General features: G+C 35.2%; 2 protein-coding genes across 6 annotated transcripts in view; one reads left to right on the forward strand and one right to left on the reverse strand.

Moving 5' to 3' along the window:
* LOC142322797 (uncharacterized) overlaps positions 1-1,522 on the forward strand; it is a 37,660-nt gene extending 36,138 nt beyond the window's left edge. Inside the window, exon 7 of the mRNA XM_075361874.1 lies at positions 1,307-1,522. Within this exon, the coding sequence (XP_075217989.1) occupies positions 1,307-1,522 (216 nt within the window). The remainder of the gene's footprint in view (positions 1-1,306) is intronic.
* Nprl2 (Nitrogen permease regulator-like 2) overlaps positions 1-24,737 on the reverse strand; it is a 79,330-nt gene that overhangs the window by 13,151 nt on the left and 41,442 nt on the right. Inside the window, exon 10 of one of the 5 annotated variants that reach the window (XM_075365149.1) lies at positions 19,046-19,183. The exons of the other annotated variants lie outside the window; for them this stretch is intronic. The gene's annotated coding sequence lies outside the window, so the exon portion shown is untranslated. Of the gene's footprint in view, positions 1-19,045; positions 19,184-24,737 lie in introns of those variants that run through there. 5 annotated transcript variants of the gene reach the window in all.

The following is a 24,737-nucleotide window of genomic DNA, read 5'->3' on the forward strand; positions in this document are numbered from 1 at the left end:
CTGTAGGAGTGAAATTTGTTCTATGTTAGTTTTCAAATTACTTATGTTTAGTTAGTGCCAACCATAACTGCTAGTACTGCTGCGCAGTAATTTGTCGCTTTAATTCGCGTAGGTGTGGACCTGCACGAATTAAATATGGTATGCGTGTGTTTCCGTTAGAATCATTGAATTAAATAAATGAAAAAAAATATTATATTTAGATAAAATTATAAATATTTCTAATTAATTTTTGTGTAAGCCATGCATCAGAAACAACCCACAGATGTAGGACTTTCCTGGAACGTGGCTTTAGGTGCATGATGGGAAAGTCCTACAACTGTACGTAATTTTATAACTATTTGTTTTGCGTTTAACTAAAACAATTTCTTATTTTGTAATTATATGACTAATGGGAACTGGTTCCTTATCTCTTTAGTCATTGGCACTTTATCCTTTCTTCAGAACTTTCATTTTCCAGGAGTTGTGAAAGCATCATGTAGTAAGTTAAGGAATGAAATCCTCTTACAACCTAGTATACAAAATTGGATACACCTTTAAATAAATACTCCTGACTACATTTGTCAATTGTAAACTGTTCTTGCTTTAGTGTTTTTCTAAAATTCATTATTTGATCAAGGTAAGGGTTACTGTAGTGGGGATTTATGTGTGTTCTGGATCCTTCTAAGAAACATATTACATTTTTAAAAAAATTTGCGAGTGCTAGTATTTGAGTAAAGTATAGCATACATGATTTGGTAAAAAAATGGTGTGCAATGGGGGTTGATTTCAAATGCAAAATGAATTAGACAACCTACCATTAGGACTACAGAGGCCATGGCCGATATTCAAAGAAGAATTTCTGCCAGTCTGAAAAGATTTATATCCATAACAAAGTAGTGTAAAATTCACATCTTGCCATAAAATTCTTTATGATTTGAATACCATATCATGTAACTGTGCAACAACTTAAGAAGATAGTCAAACTGAAAAGTCTTTACTGTTGGAGAGATGGATCTAATGCTGTACTTCATGTCACATTAGGCAAGGTTTCATTTATCGAGAAATTTTAATTCATACGTCATATAATGGACGATGGAAAATCCTCAGTAGATAAAAAACCTTTCTTTATAAAGGTAGTATGTTACCTTCACACAGGTACTCCTTGCAAAATTTCAGTAACCAGCTCTTCTGGTTTGAGATGAGATGAGCATTGATGAGTTAATGAGTGAGGGAACTGTATAGAATAATATTATAACTAATGTAAAAAAAAAACCAATAATATATTTATTTATTTAATAACAATACTTTCATTTTATTTTGTTCACAGCGTCGCATAGCTTTAGAAGAAGCTATGAGAATATTTCCGCCAGAATCAAGGCCAGCTCCAAGTGAGGAAATAAATAAATTAAAGAAAGAATTATGTTTACCGCCAACAAATACAGAACTCTGGCTTTCATTACCACGTACATTCTCAAGACAATCTGCTAGATTTGAACTGCCACTAGATATGGACGTTTTTAGTAGTATGTATTGCTTACAATAATTAATTTAGTTGTACAGAGTGTACCATAAAATTTATTATATGACAGGGCCATTAGTTACAATCTGTTTTCACAATTTTTATATAAAAACTTATTGAATATTTCAAATATACTGTGCTATATGAAAGAGAAATTCATCAAGGTTTTTTTTATAAATTAAATGCAGTTTGATGTGGATCCAATTACCTCAAAAGGATATACTTTGGACTTTCTCAAATAGACAATGATCGACTTTTTTTTAAACAATATCATGTTCAGTTCAGTAATGAGACTAAATTTCACATGTGATTATGCTCAACATCATGTCAGGATCTGGGGTAATGAACAACCTGGGACTTCAATTCAAAACGAATGTGACAGCTTCAAAGTGAACATTTGATGTGCTTTCACACATAGTAGAGAAATAGGTCAATTTTTCTTTTTGGAACCTACTGTAATACCTAATAAATATCTAAATTTATTGGAATAAAATCTAATGCCAGAAATTAAAAGAGAAAATGTAATTTTAAGAAAGCACTATAGTAGGATTATTAGTTAGTTTCTGGATAAGATATTTTCAGAATCTCTGCTTATGAAAGTGTGAGTGGAAAGAACGGCTGCTATGATTGCTAGACCTCATACTTTTAGACCATTATCTCATAAATTACATAAAATAAATGTGTATACGGTTTTTATATTGGACATTTGGATACTGGTGTTCTTTGGTGGTTGGGTTTCAATTAACCACAAACTTCAGAAATGGTTGACCTGAGACTGTACAAGATTACACTTCACTTACACTCACACATATCATCCTCTGAAATAATACCGGACAGTAATTCCTAGAGGCTAAACAGGAAAAAGGAAGGGCCACAGCTTTGGCAGCCGTAAATGTACTGAAGCCACAGTATGAGAGTAATACAAATAAATTTAAATAGAAGCAGGGGAGCGCATGACCTGCTCTGGGTTACTGCCAGATGGGAAGAAGCTGACCTTCTAGTTGTCAGTGAGCCAAATGTAGGGGTGGTAGGTAATGAGAAGTGGGCTGCGACACTGCCTTATCCTGCCTGTTGAAGAACTTGGCTGTCACAGATTCCAGTCAGGGTCGTGGGTATGCATGGATGGATGTTGGGGGAATGAGAGTATATAGTATTTACTTATCATCTAACATTGATCTATCTATTTTCGAGGAGAGAGAGTAGACGGAATAATGAATTCCGTCGTCAGTAGTGTGTACACACGCATTGTGGCTGGTGACTTCAATGCTTCATGCATTGTATGGGGATGTCAGACCATAAACCAAAGAGGAGCGATCCTGGTGGAGGCAGTTGAGGTGGCAGGACTACAATGTGTCAATGTAGAGGGGGTGGTTACTTTCAGCAGGGGGAATACTTGAGCACCTTGGATTATACCTTTACCCAACAGCTGTTGAGTAGCAAGATCTTGGGGTGGAAGGTGCTCGAGGAGGTCCCTTAGTGACTACCACTATATTGAATTTGATGTGGTGAAGGCGACAAGCAGGAGAGGTTCCCCAGGGCCTGGAGACTCAACTATAGAGAACTGGATGACTTTAAGGAAATAATTGTAGACAAGTTCTTTGAAAGCATTGTCACACCTGATGGCCTTATAAGTGTTTTGTCTGAGGCACTGTATGATGTCTGTAAGAGAAACACTAGCTCTCACAAATACGAACGGGTATATTGCTGGAACCACAAAATTGTGTCTTTAAGAAAGGAGTGTCTGAGAGCTAGGAAGGTCCTTCAGAGGAGAAGAAGGGCCAGCACAGACACAGATGAAGCCACCCATTGGCTTAAAAGATGTAGGCAAGAGATACGTTCTAGCATCAAGAGGTCCAAAAGGACTAAGTGGGCAGAGCTATGTGTCGAGGATCCCTGAGAAAACAGGTAAAAAATCATCATGAGATGATTTGGACGTAAGTTGCCTGTTATCATAGGTACGCAAACAGAGGAAGTCATACAAGGACTATTTCCAAAGAACATCCACACCATTACAAGGGAAATTGCAGTGTAGGAGATTCCTCGTTTCATGGTTGGAGAATGCAAAGTTGAGGCCTGGGAACAGCCCTGGGGTAGATGCGATTCCAGCAGAGGTAGTGAAGGCAGTGGTGGAGGCTGACCCACTGTCAATCCTTGAAGTGGTAAACCATGTTCTGCTTTGCGGAATAATCCTGGGAGAATGGAAGTGTGCACAGCTGGTGCTACTGAAGAAACCGGGAAGATGGGATGGAAATCCCTCTGGTTATATGCTGCTATGTTTAGTAAACAGCGTAGGAAAGCTATTTGAAGCCTTATTGCTGCATAGGCTGAGAGAAGAGGTTGAGGCGAGTGGTGGGCTTTCTGAACATCAATATGGTTTTAGAATGTGGAGGTCCACCATTGATGCACTAGAGAGAGTAGTCAAGACAACTGATGAGGCAGCAGAAGGTTCTAGGCACTTCAGGAAGGTACTGATTCTGGTTCTACTGGGCGTCAAGAACACCTTTAATAGCATAAGATGGGATGCTATTCTGAAAGAATTGGAGGACAGGAACATCTCACTATATTTGAGGTGTACAATATAAGACTACCTGTTCCACAGAAGGATTAAAGCTTTTGCGGCGGATGCAGCTGTAGAGTTCTAGATGGAGTGCGGTGTTCCTCAGGGGGTCTCTGCTTGTACCAATTCTTTGGAACATGGTTAACAATGGTTTGCTTGGTTAAGATTGGCCAGAAAGGGTGGTGGCTGTTGGCTATGTTGATGGCTTATCTCCATGGACTGGGATATATAAAGGCTAGAGGAGAAAACAAACCTCGCCATTAAGATGACTAAAGACTGCTGGAGAACAAGGGGTTATTCCTGGCGGTTGATAAAATAGTTAATAATACCTGCTGAGAAAAGAAGGATACCCCCAATCAGGATCATGGGGGGATGATATTGGGCTTGAGCCTGTCAGGTGGGCTAAATATCTAAGTGTCTTGTTGAACTACGAGCAGACGTTCACCAGACATGTGGAGGAGGTGTCTAACAAGGCTGATAGAGTGACACGGGTCCTCACCAGACTCATGAGCAATGTGGGAGGTCCTCTGGCCTCCAAGATGTGGTTGCTTGTCACTACGGTTTTGTCTACAATTATGTATGTGGTACCTGTTTAGCAATGCACCATGAAGTACGAGAGATGCAAGGCTAGTCTTAACAGAGTCCAAAGGAAGATGACATTGAAGATCGCATAGGCATACAGGACTGTATTCGCAGAGTTCATGATGACAGGTGTACCTTCAGTTGAGCTCTAGGGTGGCAGAAAGGGTAGAAAGATCTCTAATGGAGAGACCAAGGAAGTAGCATATGAGAGTATGCAGCTGAGTGGCAAAGCAGGTGGGAAGCAGTTGACATGGGAAGATGGTCTTACCACATCATCCACAATGTTAAGAAATGGGTCTGCAGTCGGCAGAGGGAGGTTAACTTCTGGCTGACCCAGCTGTTGATGGACCATGGGGCATTTAATTCCTACCTGTGTAGAATGAAGAGGAGGCTTAACCCAGGGTGTATCTACTGCGCTGAGCATACATTTTTTGAATGTGAAAGGTAGGTCGGTCTCAGAGAGGCAGAGGTGTCTGGTGGTTGTGGGACAATTGAACCCAGATAACATAACGGACAAATTATTGTCTATTGAAACCTCCTGGGAGGCCATAGACACATTGTGTAAGACCATACTTAGAAGGAAGATGACAGAAGAGAGCCAACAACAATAGCTATTTGCACAGATGAATGAGGATATAGCCTTTGTACCTAGGCATTTGGGGGCCCCCAGGGGTCGTCACTGTTGTTGATGTGATGAGGACTCTGATTCATTCATGTAGAAGCCCACGAGGACACAACAGCTCGTGAGTAATACTGAAAGGTGGGTATTCGGGCTGCTGTATAATGGGAAGGTTTTTTAGTGGGTGTGAGCCTCGCACTGCTGTCAGAGGGGGCCTGGTGGTGGCCAGCAGAGTTTTTTCCTCCCTCTATGAAATAGAAAAAGAGGAATGGTGAAGAGGTACATCCCATTTTGGAATGACAAGTTGAACGTGTTAGAGAACTGAATGTGATAGAGCAAGATTAAAGGTACAAAGTGGGGCAGCTCAGGATATTGCAGAGCTTAAGTACGAGACTGCATTATTGAAGAGAAATATACTAGAAGCTAAATGAAGTTTATACAGGTTGTTCCTCCAAAATCTAGATGTCCAATAGTGGACTTCAGAAGAGATGGGACAACTGAGCATAAATTTTTGTTTAGATTAAATAATGAAAAAAGCACATTCAATAACCCTATGAAACATGGAAATAAGCTCCTCACTACTGACCAGCAAATAGCGAACCATTTTAGTAAACACTACAAGAAGATTAGCAATTTCACACTCAATTATAACAATAAGACCCTAGTCATTCAAATTCCATGAACATGCTTAAATAAAGAAGAATCAGCTTTATTTAACAATGAATTTAGTTTGGCTGAAATGGATACAGTGCTAAACGGAGTAAAACACGGAAAGAGTGCTGCATCAGATAATGTAATGCCTGAAATTCCTCACCCACCTAGGCAGTTCAGCAAAACAGGTGGTGGTTCGGTTCCTCAACAATATATGGTCATCTTATATGCCATGTAAATGGAGAAAAGCCGAGGTCATCCCTAATATGAAGTAAAAGGAAACCTATTGATTGCATGGAAAACTTTCAACTTATAGTGCATTTACCAGTGTCTTTTGCAAGTTGTTTGAATGGATGGTGGCACTGAGGAGATTACAAATTTATTTGGAAAAGCATAGGCTTATCTCACACAACAAGCACGATTTAGGTGATATTGAAGTATCATAGAACAAGTAATTCAGCTTACACAAGACGTTAAAGATGGATATCATTGCAAACAAAGTTCACTTGCTGTTTTTGTGGACTTCAAAACTGCCTTTGATAGGGTTTAGAGGAAGAGACTTTTCGAAAAGCTGTTAAAAAAGGGTGTGCAAGGCAAATTGTTTCAATATATTTAATCTTACTTAGGCCAAAGACTAGCTCGTTGTAAGCTATAGACAAAGAACATCCAAGTTCAGGCAGATAAAACAAGGCCTTCTGCAAGGTTCGGTCCTCAGCCCTACTTTATTCTGTATAATGATAGATGATCTTATACTGCCATTTCTGATGCTTCCTGCTCTTCCACAAATCAAGTTAATATGTGTCAGGAATTCATTGAGGAGTTGGTTTTAGAAGGCATACAAGTCATTTTACAGTGGATACCAGCACACTGTGGGTTATTGGGCAATGAAAAAGCCGATCAATTAGCTAAAGAAGGTGCCAGAAAGGAACAGCTCGATAAGCCAATACCTTTTGTGATGGCAAAATAATTAATCAAATTATCAATCATGGGAGAGTTGGAGCAGAAATGGCAGCTAGAGTTAAAGGAGATGAAATTGACATTAATACTTAACGAAAAAGGCATGAGTGCCAGTAGACCTTCCATTGCACAGTTTCAAGCCACCTCTACCGCATTGGAGTTGCCGAATCAGCAACATGCCCACTGTATTGACAAGGGTCTATTATAGCCCTGCATCTATCAACCTGTCCTGAATTATGGAATGTTAAAACCACGGCAAAGAGTGAAGGTGACGTGTCTTGGGCTGCTAGATGTTGGATGGCCGAAATGCAAGGATAAAAAAAAAATATTATTATTGATTTTTCTTGTTTTACTTATGTTTTTAAATCAATAAATTGTAATTATATAAACATTTTCAATTGTCAATCTCTCAATATCGTGATCGAGTCACGAACACATGACAATAGTTAAAAATTTGTACAATTATTTTTATATATGTTATGATAAAAATTAAAAATATTCTATCAAAAAATGAAAGAGATATTGCAATTGGTGGTTAGTTGTGTCTTACTATGCTCATCTAGTTGTATTAATTCATTTATTAATACACAGAATGCCGCATCAAGAAATAGAAATAATTAATATATACTCTGCTAATGAAAATAAAGAAAATCTTTTATATAAATATGAGCACATAAATGGTTTGTTTTAAAATTATTATTAATGAATAATTTTCCCCTTTATTCTGCTGCAATGGTAAAACTATTAAATGAGATTATACTGAAATTCTTGGGACATAAAGTATGAATTAAAATTATTGGTTTTATATGATTTTGACCAAAAAACAAGAAAAAAAATCTGACAACACAAAAAAATGATGTAGAAATAAAATGAACTATCAAAATAAATAAAAAGAAAAAGTATAAGAGAGAATGCATTTCCAGACCTGTTTATGTGAAACTTTTCTTAATTTTTACTTGTTGAATTCACATGGGAAAAGATATACCAGTGTGTGTGAATACATATATATTTAAAATTACTGAGTGCTAAATGTAAGATGTCTTTAATTAAAGAATTGGCTAAATAATTAAATTTTACAGGATGAATAAAAAGAAAAAAACTAATGTAATTCAATTTATAAGTAACTCATTTCTGTTATTGTACTTACACCAAAATTGCAATTGCAAGAATAAAATATTAACTCTTCCTCCTAGTGAATTCCATGTATGGAATTATGCATCACCCATTTGTTTTCTAGGAATTTCACCTCTCCACTTCAATAAATGTCGCTGGCTAAGCATAAACTCATTACTTCACACAATCTTTTGTTATGTGTGAGTTGCAGAAATTATTCTTACAATTTGAGTTTTATTTTTTCCATAACTTTAAAATTAACTGAGTTACTGTCAAAAATATAATAATAAATCAATTTTCTTAATTTTTTTTGGGGGGGTGGGAGGAATAACTTAGTATGACGAGATTAGTAGAATTGTAAAATTATTTTCTTTATTAAATAAAGTGGTGAATTTGTTTCTTAATTTTACAAAGATAATTAAGAGAAAAAAAATAATCTTCAAATATGTTAGTACATCATTTTTTTAACAGATTATTTTATTTATGTAATTTAGGCAATCATATCAACTTAATATGATTTATTATCAAATGAAAATGTGTAATATTTTTCATAAATTTTCTGGGTCATACTACAAAGTATCAGTTTGCTAAAGGGATCTGTAGCAATAAAGTAGTCTGGAAACACATGGTGCATTCATATTCGGCATAATATTCATATCATACTTAAAACTTCAAAACATAATAAAAAATTTAACACTAGCAATTCAATTTTTTATTATCAAATGTTCACATCAGTTCGATGGTTTATCTTCAGATCAGTTAAAATTATATGTATGAAGTATAGCCAGGGTCAAGAAGATAAGTAGCATTTATTAACTGCAACTGCTCCACATGAAATAACTATTGAAATATTTAATATGTAATACCAGAAGTTAATCTCAGCTAGGTGGAAATAAATGAAAGTCCTAATAATCCAGAAATGGTTATTTTGAAATGTTTTAAAGTGCATTTAATAATAAAATCAAGCAGACCAGAATCAATGAAACCGTTTACATTACATCTTAAAAAATAACAAAAATTCTTTAATTTTGTTGTTACTTTATACATATACGTCTTTAGGAAGTATTGCTACTGAAACTTAGAGGACTGATTCAGGAGATCAGACTAAACAAAAATTACATGTGGGCAAATGCCCTACCCTCACTTCATTTTCCTTCTGTTTATCAACATTTTTTCAATAAAAATTTGTCTTACAAACAAATTGGGATGCTTTAATGTATCCAACATTATCTAAAATCTAAATAGGTTAACAAATTTTAAAGTGGCAACCATTAAATTGTTTATTATTAACAGCTGTAAATTTTAATTTTACTGAATTATATTTTATTAGAAAAATTGTATTGTGAACAAAATGACACTTTATTTCTTCAAATTGATTGATAAACAGCTGAGATGTGGATGAAAATGTTACCAGATGAATGGAAAAATTATGCAGTCTGGCAATTTTGTGCATGTTTTCACTTCCTTCAGTAACTGAAATAAAAATAAATAATAATTTTTATAATTAATATGTGAAAACAGGCACATTTGTCAGCCTGTATAATTTTTGTGATTCACTTTAACAATTTCTGTCATATCTCAACTGTTTATCAATCATTTTGAACAAATGAGTTAAAAACTAATATTTACTGATCTATTAATAATTAAAAAAATTAATGTCTGTCATTTTGAAATTCTGAAAGGAAAAACTTTTAAAGTTATATAAGATGTTGATTACATGTACACCAGATTTCATAAAAATATCTCAATCTCTTTCTTAATATATTAATTTCTACTAAAAAAAATACCACAAAATGGTGGTCAGAGAGTAAACTAAGTGAGATAAGGCATTTCTTTATATTAATGTTTTTGCTGATTTTGATATCCTGAATCAGTCCCTAAGTTTGGACACCTACCATGATACTCTGTGTGTGTATATATATATATATATATATATATATATATATATATATATGCATAAATAAATAAATTACATAAGTATATTTTTAAAATAAAAAACAAGAAAAATGCATAAAACAATAATGTAACTTATTTTTGCATATTCGTTTGCAGTATTACTTTTCACAGAATAACTTTAGTCTGGACTACACAGCATAAAATCTACATCAGATGGATGAAAGACCAAATAATCTGAGTGTCATACAACCTGTTGAGACTACAATTAAGTATGAAATGTAAAGTACAGAAACCTATTTGAATTGTTTTTATTGCATCTACTTCATTAAATTAAAATGTAACTTATAAACGAGATCAATTTTAAAGAAAATAGGCCTACAAAATAAAATAGTAAAAGAAACAAAAAGGGCTAAGATCTACAAAAATAGGAAAACCATAATCACTCAAATTTTTATGCATGAGGTTGGATGAATTCAATGTGCTATTCTAACAGCTTATGCTTATATACAGAAATATAAATTTTATATACAACTTATATATTTTATAAATAATGGTTGTAAATTTACTAATGTCAGTATTAAAAATCAAATATTTCCAATCTGAAATAATTAATAAACTTAACTTGATTCTACTATGTGTATTTCATAATGCTATATCCAATTAAATATAAAAAATCAGATCATGAATGTGTCCTGATGAATAGGGTTACACTGCATAAAAAATGAATATTTCTCAAAGGAAAAAAAATTAAAAATAGTCTGATTTTTTTTTTAGCTATGACACCCCTTGAATATATAAAAAATCATGTGGATATAACAAGTGGTCGAAGAATGCTATATAATCTTGTTTTTAATAGACACAAGGAAAATTTAGAAGAAGAAAATGTTGAAAGAACTCTTCCTGGAGAGGTATAAATTTTTAATCTTATATGTTATTAATTTAAAAAAAAGTTAGTATTAATTTTCTCATAAAAAAAACTCAAATTTTATACTAAATGTTGGTGCTTTTCCATTAACAGGCAGATATTTAAAACTATATAAAAAAATTTAAACATATCTGTTTGACCAAACAAGCTACTTCCCAAACTTTTACTCCTGCTCTTCTATTAATTCATTTTTGCTTTCACTTTCAGTCACAATTTTTCTAATAAAAACTTTATACAGTGCAGAGCAACTAGGCTCATACTGATTGATTGACTGTCTGGTTGAATATAAGTGGTGAAATGATAAAATAATGCTGACCTTTTTATAAAATAATAAACAATAATGTAAAATTCATGCCTTTTCAGCTAATTAATGTTCATCAGATTATATAATCTGAAGAACCAATATAATCTAAGTAACTGTATAGGTACTTATTATATAGTAATGTAAAATGTTTAAAACAACTATAAGTTAATAGCTGTAGAAAAAAAGGATAAATGAAATTAAAAACAGTATTAAAAAAAATAAAATATTAACTCAAGCTGATGACTGCATGTTATCACTGTTTTCATTCTGATGATGGGCAAATAACATATACTAATATAATTGATAATAGTTTTAGTGATAGAAAATACTGCCTATTAACACAAAAGATACAAAATTTTCTTTGGTGCTAACAAAGTTCTAATAATTATACTCATATGTTATGTATGATTAAGTCTTCAATTATTTAGTTTATTTAAGTTCATAACATTTCTTTATTTTATGCAGAAAATAATATTAGTACTCGGTGAGATGATGGGAAGACCAATGACAAAAGAGGAAGGTGAGAATTTTCAAAACCTTGTTGGATGGAAAAATGAAGATAAAATGGATTTTCGGACATGGTGCGGACTTTGTGCTTTGTGTGAAAGAATATTAGGTATTAAAAAAAAATACACACCTATGAAAATATTAGTATCAACATTTTTTACTATAAAACCATATGTTGTAGTTAATTAGACAGGAGTTATATGTTACTTCCATTACACGAGGGTCATTCAAATTTACATGAGGGTCCGCGTGGAATTTTGCCTTGTGGAATGAGGAAGAGCAGTGAATGTAGTGGAGTACTGCGGGTAGTTGGATATATGTGGAGAGGAGCAACTGATCAGCCATGCTGATCATGCTGATACTGATCATGTTCCCATGTCAGTAGCAGAATGTCTGAGCAGGAGGTACCATCGTCCGTTGTTCAATGAATTATAATCCAATTTCTAGCCAACGAAGGTGCCAAATCCTTGGAAACTTTGACTTGAATTCAGCACAGTTTGGAGATGTTACTCTGTCAAAAACCGAAGTGTTGATTGAGCCAAAAAATTTTTAAGTGGCTGTGATGGAGTGAACAAAACTCATGAACGGTTTCCCATGGACCAGCGTCAATTATGGCAACATTCAGGCCCTTTTCACTCAGGCCATTTCATGACCTTGTGGAAGGTGACTGCCACATAACCATTGCTGAAACTGCATCAGAGGTGGGCAAAAGTGTTGGGACATACAATGTTGTCAGACACTCTTGGATGCAATGTTGGTGAGAGGTGGGTTCTAGGTCTTTTCACCAAGGCACAGAGAAATGTTCAGAAAGACATCTGTCAGTGGTTTCCAAATTGCTTTGAGGAAGTACGGGTATTTTCAGACCGTTCTGTGACTGAACAGTGAGGGATGGAAAAGTTTTGGCAACTGTGTATTTAAAAACATCTGCTGCTGATTGATTTCCTTCACGAATGAAGGATGGTAAATATGGTATATTACTGTCACTTGTTGGATGACGTCAGGGCTGATTATCATAACAAACCAATGTTGGCAACCAATTTTCGATGTCCTCCTCCACATCAATGCACAGGTGCATACAGCAATTCAGACTCTCAATAAAATCCCTTAAATTCATTGGACCTGTCTTGAACATCTGCCATACAGTCCAGACTTGTGAAAATCCCATGTGATTTTCATGTGTTTGGTTTGCTGAAGGAAGCTTTAGGAGGTGAAAGATTCAAAGACGATGCTGCAGTTGAACATTATGTACTCAATAGGTAGTTAGGAGAGCCATCTTGTTTTTTTTTTTTGATGAGGGGACCAGGAAGGTCCTGGTCCTTCCGTAGAAAAATACAGTAATTTATTTATAATTTTATCTTATATTAATAAAGCTATGTGAACAAATTCTGGTTTATATTTGAATGACCCTCATAGAACTACGGCATACAGTGATGCACATAATTCAAACTGAGTGATGAAATGGTTTCTTGTCGCTTATATCCCTAAGGCAGATATGCTATTGCAAATCACATGATAAATTCATAAAACTTCAGTGTTATTTGATGTTACATTTTCACTCTGTAGATCACAGGGACTAATGTATCAATGAACATCATTATTGCTGTCATGTTGTATACCTACCATGAGCTGTTTCATTAAAAACAGAGCTACATTAATTTTTATTTACTATTTGTTGTGGTCTCATAACAACTTTTTTTCCCCTCTCACCCATACTCACCTGGGCCGGACATACAGTTAAGTAAAGCTCAGCCCAGAGGAGTGTCCTTTGATTCTAAGGGGCCTCCCCACCTACCGGCAGTTGGATCTTTTCATTCTTTATAGCCCACTCTAATGGGGGTACTCCATTATTGGATTCCCCCCACCGGTATTGGGTCTTTTCATTTGTATCCCCTAACCTAGACTTCCTTGGATTCCTCAATTGATCATCGGAACCAGCACACATCTGCATGTCGGCTCTCCCGATTGAAGCTGTCCACCCAACCCTACACTAAAACCCTGTTTTTCTACCTTCTGTATCTTTGCATTGAAGCACCTCCCTTGAGTATTCCTCCAGTTAATCTGTATGTTAGCGTATATGGGACTATGTCCTCTGGTTCCAGATTTGCAATACCAGCCTGACTACGTTGTTCCACCCATTTCTCACACTTTAAGAGGGTTTGCTCAACCAAGTCCTGTTCACCACAATACGGTGAGTCAGGCGAGTCCCTCCTCCCAATTCCACACAGAAACAATTCAAAATTACCATGACCAGATAACATTTGCATCAGGTAAAAAGTCGTTTCACCAAACCTTCTATTATATCATACTCTTAGATTGGGAATTAGTATCCTCGACTATCCAGCCTTGACACCCAAGTTCTATCTGTCTTGCCATACTCTTAGTGTTTCATTTTGAACTTCAGCACTGTCACCGCCTTCATACTTATAGGCACACTCAAGAACCAAAAGGTCTATGGGAGGAGTCCTGGTCAGTACACATACCGCGTCATAAGAAGTCGTTCGATATGCTGCCACCACACCTAACAGGGCTCTTCGATGAATTCTCTCTAGTCTGACTCGGTTCCTCTGTATACCAACTGCATCCTTCCAAACAGGCGCAGCATATAACATAATGGAAGAAACCGCCGAAATAATGGCTCGATGTTTAGACACCCGTAATGCAATCTGTGAAGTCATCAGACGACTTAATAATGCCTTAAGGGTCCTTTCAGCCCTTTCACAGCACTCCAAAATGTGTTTGCTGAACCTCCAAGTGTGACTTGTCGATTGGCACACCAAGGTACTTCACCTTAAGGCTTTCTTGTATGCGGTGATTCCTGACCACCAACCTGATGGGATCAACTCTATGTTTCCCTGTTAAGGAAACATACAGACACTTATCAAGTGCAAGTTCCAGACTGTGGTCTCTCAACCATATGTGGATCTAATCAAACGCAGCATTCCCCCTATGCAGGATTTCCTGATCTGTCCTGCCACTAATCATAAGGACTAAATCATCCGCATAAGCAATTGAATGCATATGTTGCGGCAACCAAATACCCAATATGTCATCAAAAACAATGTCGCAAAGGAGGGGGCCCAAGGCACTGAGTCCTGTGGGGCCCCCGGGACCCCCCAAACATCTGGAAACTGAAGTACCCTTCCAAAGTCTCCATCTTGATTCATCTCTCATTTAAATAATCGCCGTCTTGCTTAATCAGGTAATTACTAATGCCCTCATTTACCAGGGCAGACATAATGTCCCAAGGAACGGAACCAAACGCGTTCCAGATATCCAAGAACACCAAAACAGAGATACCCCTCATCTTCCATGTGCCTTGTCTAACCTCCTTAGCCCAGTATACCACTTGTGGTATACAGCTTGAATGGCTGATCTGCCTGACACAATACATTTTCATGTATACCACATTCTCTGTTGAGCTCCTCCATGATTCTTGATGCCAACAACCTCTCAGCAACTTTACCTAAACCTTTAAGGAGACATAACAGTCTAAACCCTCCTGCCATGTCATCAGCACCACCTTTGGGAAGGAAGACAAGCTACCCTTCCTTCCAACAGGGTGGGAATGTCCCACCTTCCAGTTCTTTATTGAAAATGTCTACTATGGCTCATGGCACCCTTCCGATTAGGCTCTTTAGCCCCTTGGCCAGGATTCTGTCTGGTCCTGGACTTTTCTCATTCCCAGCCTGTTTATTACTATGATAACTGCATCAACAGTATATCTTCTTATCAAAAACTGGAGAGCCAACTATTCTTCGTTTGGCGCAAGGGAAGAAGAGTCTTTTCACCTCACTCTTTGCCCTATCCATCGTCAATACAGGGAGGCACCTACCAAATCTCATCACAATCTGGTAGGTCCTCCCCCAGGGATCCCTATCCAAATCCTTGCACAGCTCCATTCATTTTTTGTGCTTTATTGTCTTAATCTCATAATTGAGGGCATGTCTGCGATCTCGATAATCTTGAGCAGCTTCAATGTACTACGCCCTATCATTTTGACGCAACCGTTGCATATGTCTCCAGCTGGATTGTAATTTCCTCTACATCTGCGCAATTCTTGGGGGTCCACCAATATACCGGCTTGAAACCCTGACACTTAATCTTGAACCGTGCAATCTCATCTTTGATAATCTCTTGAAGTCCCTCTGGAGTTAAATTCAATTGAACAATCACTCTCTCTACTGCTCTATTTACAACCATGTCCACTTGCCAGTTGGACAGACAGAACAGTGGGCCACCGACCCTCAATCTCAATGACAGATCTTGCAACTCAATTGACGTGGCTAGATGCTAGCAATATCCTCCGTAAGCACCTTCAAGAAGCAAAGCTCCTGATTCCACCGACCATCCAGAATAATGAGATTGAGGACTGGAAAGTGTTCCCTAACTGTATATATGGGAATACTACCATCATTTAGGCAATATAGTCCATGCCGATGCATCAAATCTCGCCCCGCCTGTTAGTGATGTCCAGCCAGCTTCTATTATCTTGCAATTGAAGTCACCCAGTACTATGACCCTTCTCCTTGGTTGAGCGACCAGTTCATGTAATCTATTCATGAACTCGGCATAATGAGAAATGCCACAATTTGGAGTAATGTACACCCTGATACGTACAGCCAGAGCTAACTGCAAGGCTACCAAGCTGTCTCCTCTTTCTACCAGTCTCCATCGAACTCTACCACCATCACAGGGCAATATCAACATTTCTATCTGCACAGCAGCCATTACCAGACGCGACACTTTTTTGACTCCGACGTGATAATAAAATCAACATCCATCTGTTTAGCCAACTCCTCGGTCAAATTATGCAAGAGAGGGCTATGATTAGCATTTGTTAAAAGTAATTTAATTATCTTTTCCTGTTTGGCAGCCGAAGCCTCCACTGCGAAGATCAACATCTCTAACATTCACATGACAGTTGACCTTGAAATGACCATCCTTGCCACATTTAAAACAGGCCCTGCATCTATCAGGATCCATACAGCCAGCAGCCCTGTGGCCCACCGACCAACATCTATAACATCTGTCTATGTCTTCACTGAGGGCAATTCTACATGAGACGCACCCAATCTTCAATCTCAGTTTCTGCGCTAAGTTATCTGCCAGTTTAGCAGGAACCAACATAGAGGCCACCTTGGTGCTGCCAAATGCAGGCCTCATAGAGAACTGCTGGAGTTGCACCAGCTCCGGAACTGCAGCCATCCTGAGGGCTGTAGTAACATCCTCCACCATGAGAGCTCATCAATGTCCCAAATGATTTTCCTTGTGCGCACCCTACTCATGCAGCTCACCTTGACACTTCTATCCCAGCAACTATCTTCGTCTGCAGATCCTTGGTCCAAGGTCCTCCGCACCTTGTCCATCATCTTTCACCCTGATGAGCACTTCACCTGCTTGGCCCTTCCTTAGTGACTGTATCTCTGGAAGTTCACCATTGACGCCATCCTTCACTTGTTTTAACAAGTCAGCATAGGTTCTATTTTGAGCCGTTACCGCTACAGTCTTTGAGGGTGGGCCCTGAACATGTTCAGATGATTTTGCCCGGCTCACTCCGTCATCAAGAAACACCTCTATCTTTAACAACTTCCTCCTACCAGCACACTTCAGTAACTTCTTCAGTAAGGACCCAGTTCTACCACCTGAAGTGCCAAAAACCATCTTGTTGTTTGATAGTTCAAATATTCGACCAATGCCACCTTTTAAATCCTCAGCCATCTTATTGTTGCTCTATGTGGTCAACCACCACCACAAACACTGTGTGAAATTCCAGCTCAATTTCTTCACTGAGAGCCTTTGTCTGCGGTTTAAATGCAAACAGCTGTTCCGCTTTCAATGTGCCCCTTTCTGCCAGACTTCTAATGTCAGGAACCCTTCTAAGAAACGACAATGTATAAGGGTCTTTGAGAGCCACCAGATCAACCACAACTACTATGTCCTTATCCACACTATCAAAACAGGAACCCCTCTTGTCTTCCACATAACTATAAGTAGCTCTAGACCAATGTTTAACTATCAGACCCACCACCTCATCATCCTTGACTCCATTGTCAAGCTGCCGTAAAATCTCACCATTATCTGACTTAGCATCAGTGTGTTGCAATCTCCTGAATGCTTATCTCCACAGTGATCGCTTTGACAAGGCCATCATAAATTCAGTTATCTGCTTGACTATATTATAAATATCTAATTCAACTTGTTTAATTTCCCTCAAAAAAAAAAAAAAATTAAATTAAAAAAAATTGATTAAAAAATAATCAGTTGACTAGTGCAGAATACGAGCTGCAGCCTCCAATTTATAAATTCACTACCACCTCGTTGTTTGGGTCTCTTTCTTCAGTACTAGGAGGATGCTGTCTCTTCCGTAGGCCTATTATCACCAGTATCCACTAGTAGCATAGCCTCCATCGCCAACGGTAATGTGACTTCAGATGCAACCTCTGCACTCTCCTTGCTGGCCAACGCCTCTCCTCTCACCGGAGAATGATACAGGGTTTAAATGGGTTTCCATCCATATTCTTCAACTTCCTCAGCTCCAGAAGATAGAGGGAAGCTTGACAACCTCAGATTCTAAATAATTTACTGAAAAATTTACTAAGCAACAATAGCTTTAGGCACAAGCTATACAATAGTTTATCAAAGTGTGGTCTCATAACACCTGCAATGCATAAATATCACCTTAGGTAAATGAGGATCTAGATACAGCTCCTTTCTCTGAAGTAATGATGTTCATGTTATAGTCTTACGATGAACTGAGTAAGGCACTACATTTATGGGTAAAACTAACTGCATCTCAAAAAACTTGGTACACTGATGTGAAGCAGTTGACTTACTGAGAAGATGATGGAACGCAACCTCACTTCTCAGTTCTCCTATGCGTGACAAGGGATGCAATTGTTTGTAGATAAAATTTCATGTCATGTAGTTTACAACCGTAGTAGTTATAGCATTTGTACTGTTAATGCAAAATTAAACTAGATTTTGAAGGGCATTTGGAGGGACTGATAATGTTACAATTTAACAGGTGTTAACAAACAGCTTCAATCAATTACACTTTACGTACAAACACATATCTTTGAATAAGTTAATTTATATTATGAGAAAGGGATATAGACCTTTTACAAAACTTCCTAGATTTATTCATTGGAAATATTTGTGAAGCAGAATTTAAGTTTACTTCAAAATTATGTTTACATTTGTAACAAGCTTTTAAGAAGTGTTTCTTATACAATGATGTCTGTACCATATAACATGTACATACCTATACATGTTCAAAAGGAACAATGTTTACAAATGCAGCTGAAAAAAACACATGCTGATTAAACTTAACTTAATGACTTCATGGCATTTCTACAATACCACATTATGTTTTATAATTTGAAAATCAGTATAGTGGAAAAAGAATTCTGAATATTTTTGTTTGCATTTTTATTTTTTCCAAGTTTTGATGACAACTGAATATTTAAAAAAAATACAATTTGAAGTTAAACACACTGTTAACAAAGTGTGTACAGTGCGTATAATGAAAATAAAAGCTTGTGTTGAAGAAGGTTGAGACTGCATTACTGCTGAACCTGAAAAAATTTACACCCATCTAATAGGACAACAATAATAATTGTACTTTTATTTATGCTCATTCCATTTAATACTGTTTTCATGTTTATTAGCTGTAATTCATCATTACATAATTAGTATTAATAATTCAATAAATAAAGATTGCAAAAACAAGAATTTTAATTTAAGTGTATTTTTAAACTAAAAATATCTTAACTAGTGCTTGAATGTATATTGTATCTGTAATTACACTAAATTAGCTGTACAATTCTTTTTTATACAATATTTAGAATTTTCAATTTTTTTTTTTTGACTTTACATTGTTGACTGAACTATTATTATTATTATTATTAACACTTACTTGAAATTTGCATTATATGTCCAGTTCCTGTGCAAGTTCACTATCTTCAATGTTTACATCAGAACAGTCGTTTTTCATTGAACTCGTTTTCCAAGTTAACAACGCATATGGAATGAACCCCATTTCTCCTCCTGTGTGGATTACGATTAACCGATCATCTTTACTTAATCAGCACTTTTACTCCTGCACCACTGTCATCTGACTACGATTTTGTTGTTTTCTGAATTTCTTTTTTGAAATTGGTCTTTTTCTTAAATATTCTATGCTCTTCCACCAGATGTCTTCGTTCTTCATCAAAAGTTTCTTATTAATATCGGTTTTATAACCCTTAAACACTAACTCTTTCAAGATAGCTGGCTAGTATAGTTCTAGAACCTTGAAATTGAATCTTCTTTTGAAGTTCAACTAATTTATTTAATATAGCAGTTCATTATGTTTTGCATGAAACTTGTTAACTGTTCTTACAACATCTTGATCAAAACTATCTAATCCATTAACTAGTTTTGAATGTTGTTTATATTTTTTTGGCATGCTGAATGACCATGAGTGCAATTTAGATTTAAGAAAATCCTGGTTTTCTTTTTGGAGTTTTTTTAACTTGGGATCTTAAAATCCCACAAGATGCAGCAATTCTTTATTCACATTTTTGAATGCGTATTAAATGTCTGTCATCTTCTAATTTTCCTAACTTACTAACTTCTTTCTTCATAAAATCGTATATATTATTAACTGTTTTACAAGCTTGACTACGGAGCTTTTTATTCTTAACTCTTTATTTAAATTCTGCCATTGCAAAAGAAATTCACTAACAAAAATGCAAAAACATACAAACTCAATATACACAAAACTAACATGTCAAAAATTACAGAAGGAAACAACTACGCCATTCGTACACGCCAAGAATTGTCTAAATCAGTTCAATGAAAATTAAAAGTAAATATTAGTACTGAATATTAGTCAACAATGTGAAAAAAAAAAAAAATTAAATTAATATTCTAAAAAAAAATAATACAGCCATAAAAAAATAATAAATAAAAATGGATTCAGACACTTAATTGATTTTGTACACATTGTATAATTAGAGTAAGAAATAATTTATTATTTTTCCTTTTAACAGGTCCAGAATTTTGTTCTCAAATATTATCACATGAACAGGATCCATGTCATGAAATTGAAAAGGCTGATTTTGATACACTACCACGTAGATTACTAAATACAAACCCAGATCCACGACTTGTAACAATACTAAAATCGATTAGAGATACATAAAAACATCAAAATAAACTCTTGGTACACAAAATTTAAACACTACTGATCTAGTTATAACTTATGACAATCGTAAAATAATCATGCTGACATTACAATATGAATACTTTTGCCATTAGATATGTAGAATTTTGACTACATACTTCTATCATGAAGACAATAAAATTAAGTAATTTAGCAATAATTATTTTTATAAATTAATATCAAGGCAAGTTCAGATAATGAATATACAACTAGATTCTTTAAAAAAAAAAAAAAGTTGAAAAACTAAGTTAAAAGCAGTTTTATCAGCTTTAAAGCCACATATTTTTCATATTTAGTCATTTTAAAATGTATAGTAATTTTTAAAGAATAAAAATTACTATAAAAAGTATTATACATTACAGCTGAAATCAGTTAATTGTGACCATCAAATTTAGTATCTGCAGCCAGAGTGATAACTAAGTTACTACCTTTATTAATGAAGATAGAAAATACACAAAAAGAAGTTTAAAGCATTTGTTGACTGAAACTCTATCAAAGAAGGCAAAAATAGTAGCAAGATATGAGGATATGTCAATTATTATCCGCAATTTAGTTATATTTTTGTTTATGTTGGTAGTACTGTCATGTTGCATAGATGACGCGTGGTTTAATTGTTGTCTGTGCAGGTTTGATGCTGCTAGGTTGGTTCCATTATCACTGCCCTGCCGTTAACCATGGCTGCTCTGCTTTCTGTTTGCACTAAAGAAGAGCAACGTTCAGTGATCTGTTTTTTGTGGTCGGAAGGTGTATCAGGGGCTGAAATTCATTGAAGACTTTCGGTACAGTATGGGAACAGTGTGTTGCCGCAACGGAGTGTCTACAAATGGATTAAAAAATTCAAAAATGGTTGCACTAGTGTTTACGCATGACAAAGGAGCCAGACGACCGTTTACCACCACAAATAAGGAAAACATTGAGCGTGCACGTGACATGGTTTTCTTAGACAGACGAGTAACTATTGATGAAGTAGCACATTGTCTGCAAATTAGTCACGGTTCTGCCTACGAAATCATCCACAACAAACTTGGATTTCATAAAGTCTGTGCAAGATGGGTCCCAAAACAACTCACACAGGTGCATAAACAAACGCGCTTGGACATCTGCCAAAAACATTTGGATTGCAATGGTAACGAACATCTTCTTAGACAGAATCATCTTCAGAGTCATGGAACATCTTTTTAGACAGAATCATCACTGGTGATGAAACATGGATCCATCATTATAAGCTGGAGAGTAAACGACAGAGTATGGAATGGAAACATCCAAATTCGCCCTGCAAAAAAAATTCAAGACCCAACCATCCGCAGGAAAACTGATGCTTATGGTTTTTGGGACTCACAAGGCCCAGTACTGGAACATTATGAGGAAAGGGGCATGACAATAAACAGTGCATGTTACAATGAGATGCTTACTGCCAAGCTGAAGCAATTCGAAGCAAACGCTGAGGGCTGCTGTCGAAAGGTGTTATGTTATTGCACGACAATGCCCACCTACATACTGCTGCCCACACTGCTGAAATGCTCCAGAAACTCAACTTTGAAGTACTGGCTCATCCTCCGTATAGTCCTGATCTTGCCCCTTCTGACTACCACTTGTTTGGGCAGGCATTAAGGGGCCGTCGATTTATCTCGGATGAAACAGTGAAAGAAGCGGTGCATTCCTGGCTCGCAGCTCAACCGAAAACCTTCTTTTATGAGGGCATCAGGAAGCTTGTCCCCTTGAAATGCAAGGCGACTGACTATATTGAAAAATGATGTACATGTAAGTTTCCTATTTGTATTGCAATAAAATTTATAGCTACACTGCGGACAATAATTGACTTACCCTCGTATTTAAACAGCAGAGAGAAAAGTGGTGAAAAATAAAGGATAGGATGATATTTCCTGAAGAGAATAGAAGGAAGGTTACAAAGAGGCACACCATGCATGAGATTGTATTAAGGGGTATTTGGAGAAGAGAAGTTTTATGGGAAATGGTGGAAAAGATGCAGTGCTGGGCTGGAAGGATAAGATGTGAGATTTGATTAATAACAGGAACCAGTCACATGGAGCAGAATTATTTATGCAATACTTATAAAAATGTTTTTTTAATATCTTTGTATTTATCCAAATAAAATTATTTGCTACTGTTATAAAATTCAAATAATATTTAAATCAACCAATTTACCTGAATAGTAAAGTAAAAGGAAGATTGTCTTACTAATTCATTAGTTTTTTTAAAACTAAATGGATTTCACAAATGATCCACCAGTTATTTTCCTAAATATTTTGCGTTTTAAAAATTACATATATGCCAAACATTAAATATAAAAAAGGCTTATTTAAAAAAAAATAAATATACAATGAGAAAACGAAAACTCAAATTTTATGATATACAGAAGGGAAAAAACTAGACTACCAAAACAATTATTAATCAGGACCAAAGAAATTGAAAAAGATCTAAAATTATTAAATATTTCCTAAGAAATAATTTAACAGACAATCCTTCAGAAAACTAGTGGATGAATCTAAATTTCCAGAGAGGATGGACTTCAGAAGATCTAAAACAGAGGATGGACTGAAGAAACGAGAGAAAAATTACAGAAAAAGAATGACAGAATTTTGGAAAAAAAAAATCAGGACGACTATGCATCCATAATGCACAGGAAGTCCAATCGCAAAAAAAAAAGAAAAAGTAAATATATATAGTTATAAGAAGTCCAGCCAATTTACTAAGCTTATAAATTTATTATCCCTTTTCAGCTACTTAAATAAAAATCGATGTATAGTCTGTTTTTAAGTCAATTGAACTGTATTTATCTTTAAATTTGTATATATATATATATTATATTTTATTAGATCAACCAAAGTACAGAATAAATAAAATAGGATGACTTACCTTATTCCTCTATATATCCAGGAGCACTTTCGCGATTTACTCACTTCAGTAGCATTATATATTAATCTTAAATTACATTACAAACTTCGTAAAATGTAACATATCATTTATTTCATTTAAAATTTAGTACTTTTAATCTTTTTATTTTAAACTTTTATTCAGTTAAATTAAAAATTAAAAGAAAATTTAAAAATATGAGAAATTAAATAAAATTAATTTGAAAATTTTATTAAAATTAAAATCAAATAAAAATAATTTTAAGTAAAGGAATTATGCTTTACTTAAAACGCGTTTACTTGATTTTAATTTTAATTTGATTTTATGCCTTGAAATCATATTTTTACCTATGTAAAAATTTCTACAATCTAATTTTAATTAATTAATTTGAAAATTTGATTAAAATCAAATAAAAATAATTTTTATAATTTTATTATATTTTACATAGTTTGTAATGTAATTTGAGATGAATATATAGCAGCTGATGATGCATTATGCAATCGTTGAAGTGCTCTTGCATATATAGTGGAATAAGGTAAGTCATCCTACTTTAATTATTCTGCACTTTGGTTAATCTAATAAAATAAATATATTTGTGTATAATACAGAGGAGTATGATTCTTAAACGAATTGATTTAAAATATAAATATGTATGTATGTATATATTTTTTTAAAAATTCTCTATTTTTACTCACTACTTTCATTATTTATTAAACAAAATTGACTAAATATTACTAAGATTTAATAATTTCACAAATCTATTATATCAAAATTAAATTACAATCATATTTTCTGTTATAAAAATGATAAAAATAATCAATTACTATGTTTTTCTGATATTATCATCACAAAAGTACAACACATAATGCAATATAATGAAGTTAGTAAACATGGCTCGGTAAATAATTAAATGATTGTTCAATATAAACGAACATAAATGTCACTTGAAATGAAAGATACGTATAATAAAATATTTTAAAAAATCAGTATCACTGAGTAAAATAAATAAATATATAAATAAAACATATATCAGTGCACAAACCACGTAG

This window comes from Lycorma delicatula, chromosome 4 (assembly GCF_047948215.1).
Source record: "Lycorma delicatula isolate Av1 chromosome 4, ASM4794821v1, whole genome shotgun sequence".
NCBI classification, from domain to species: domain Eukaryota; kingdom Metazoa; phylum Arthropoda; class Insecta; order Hemiptera; family Fulgoridae; genus Lycorma; species Lycorma delicatula.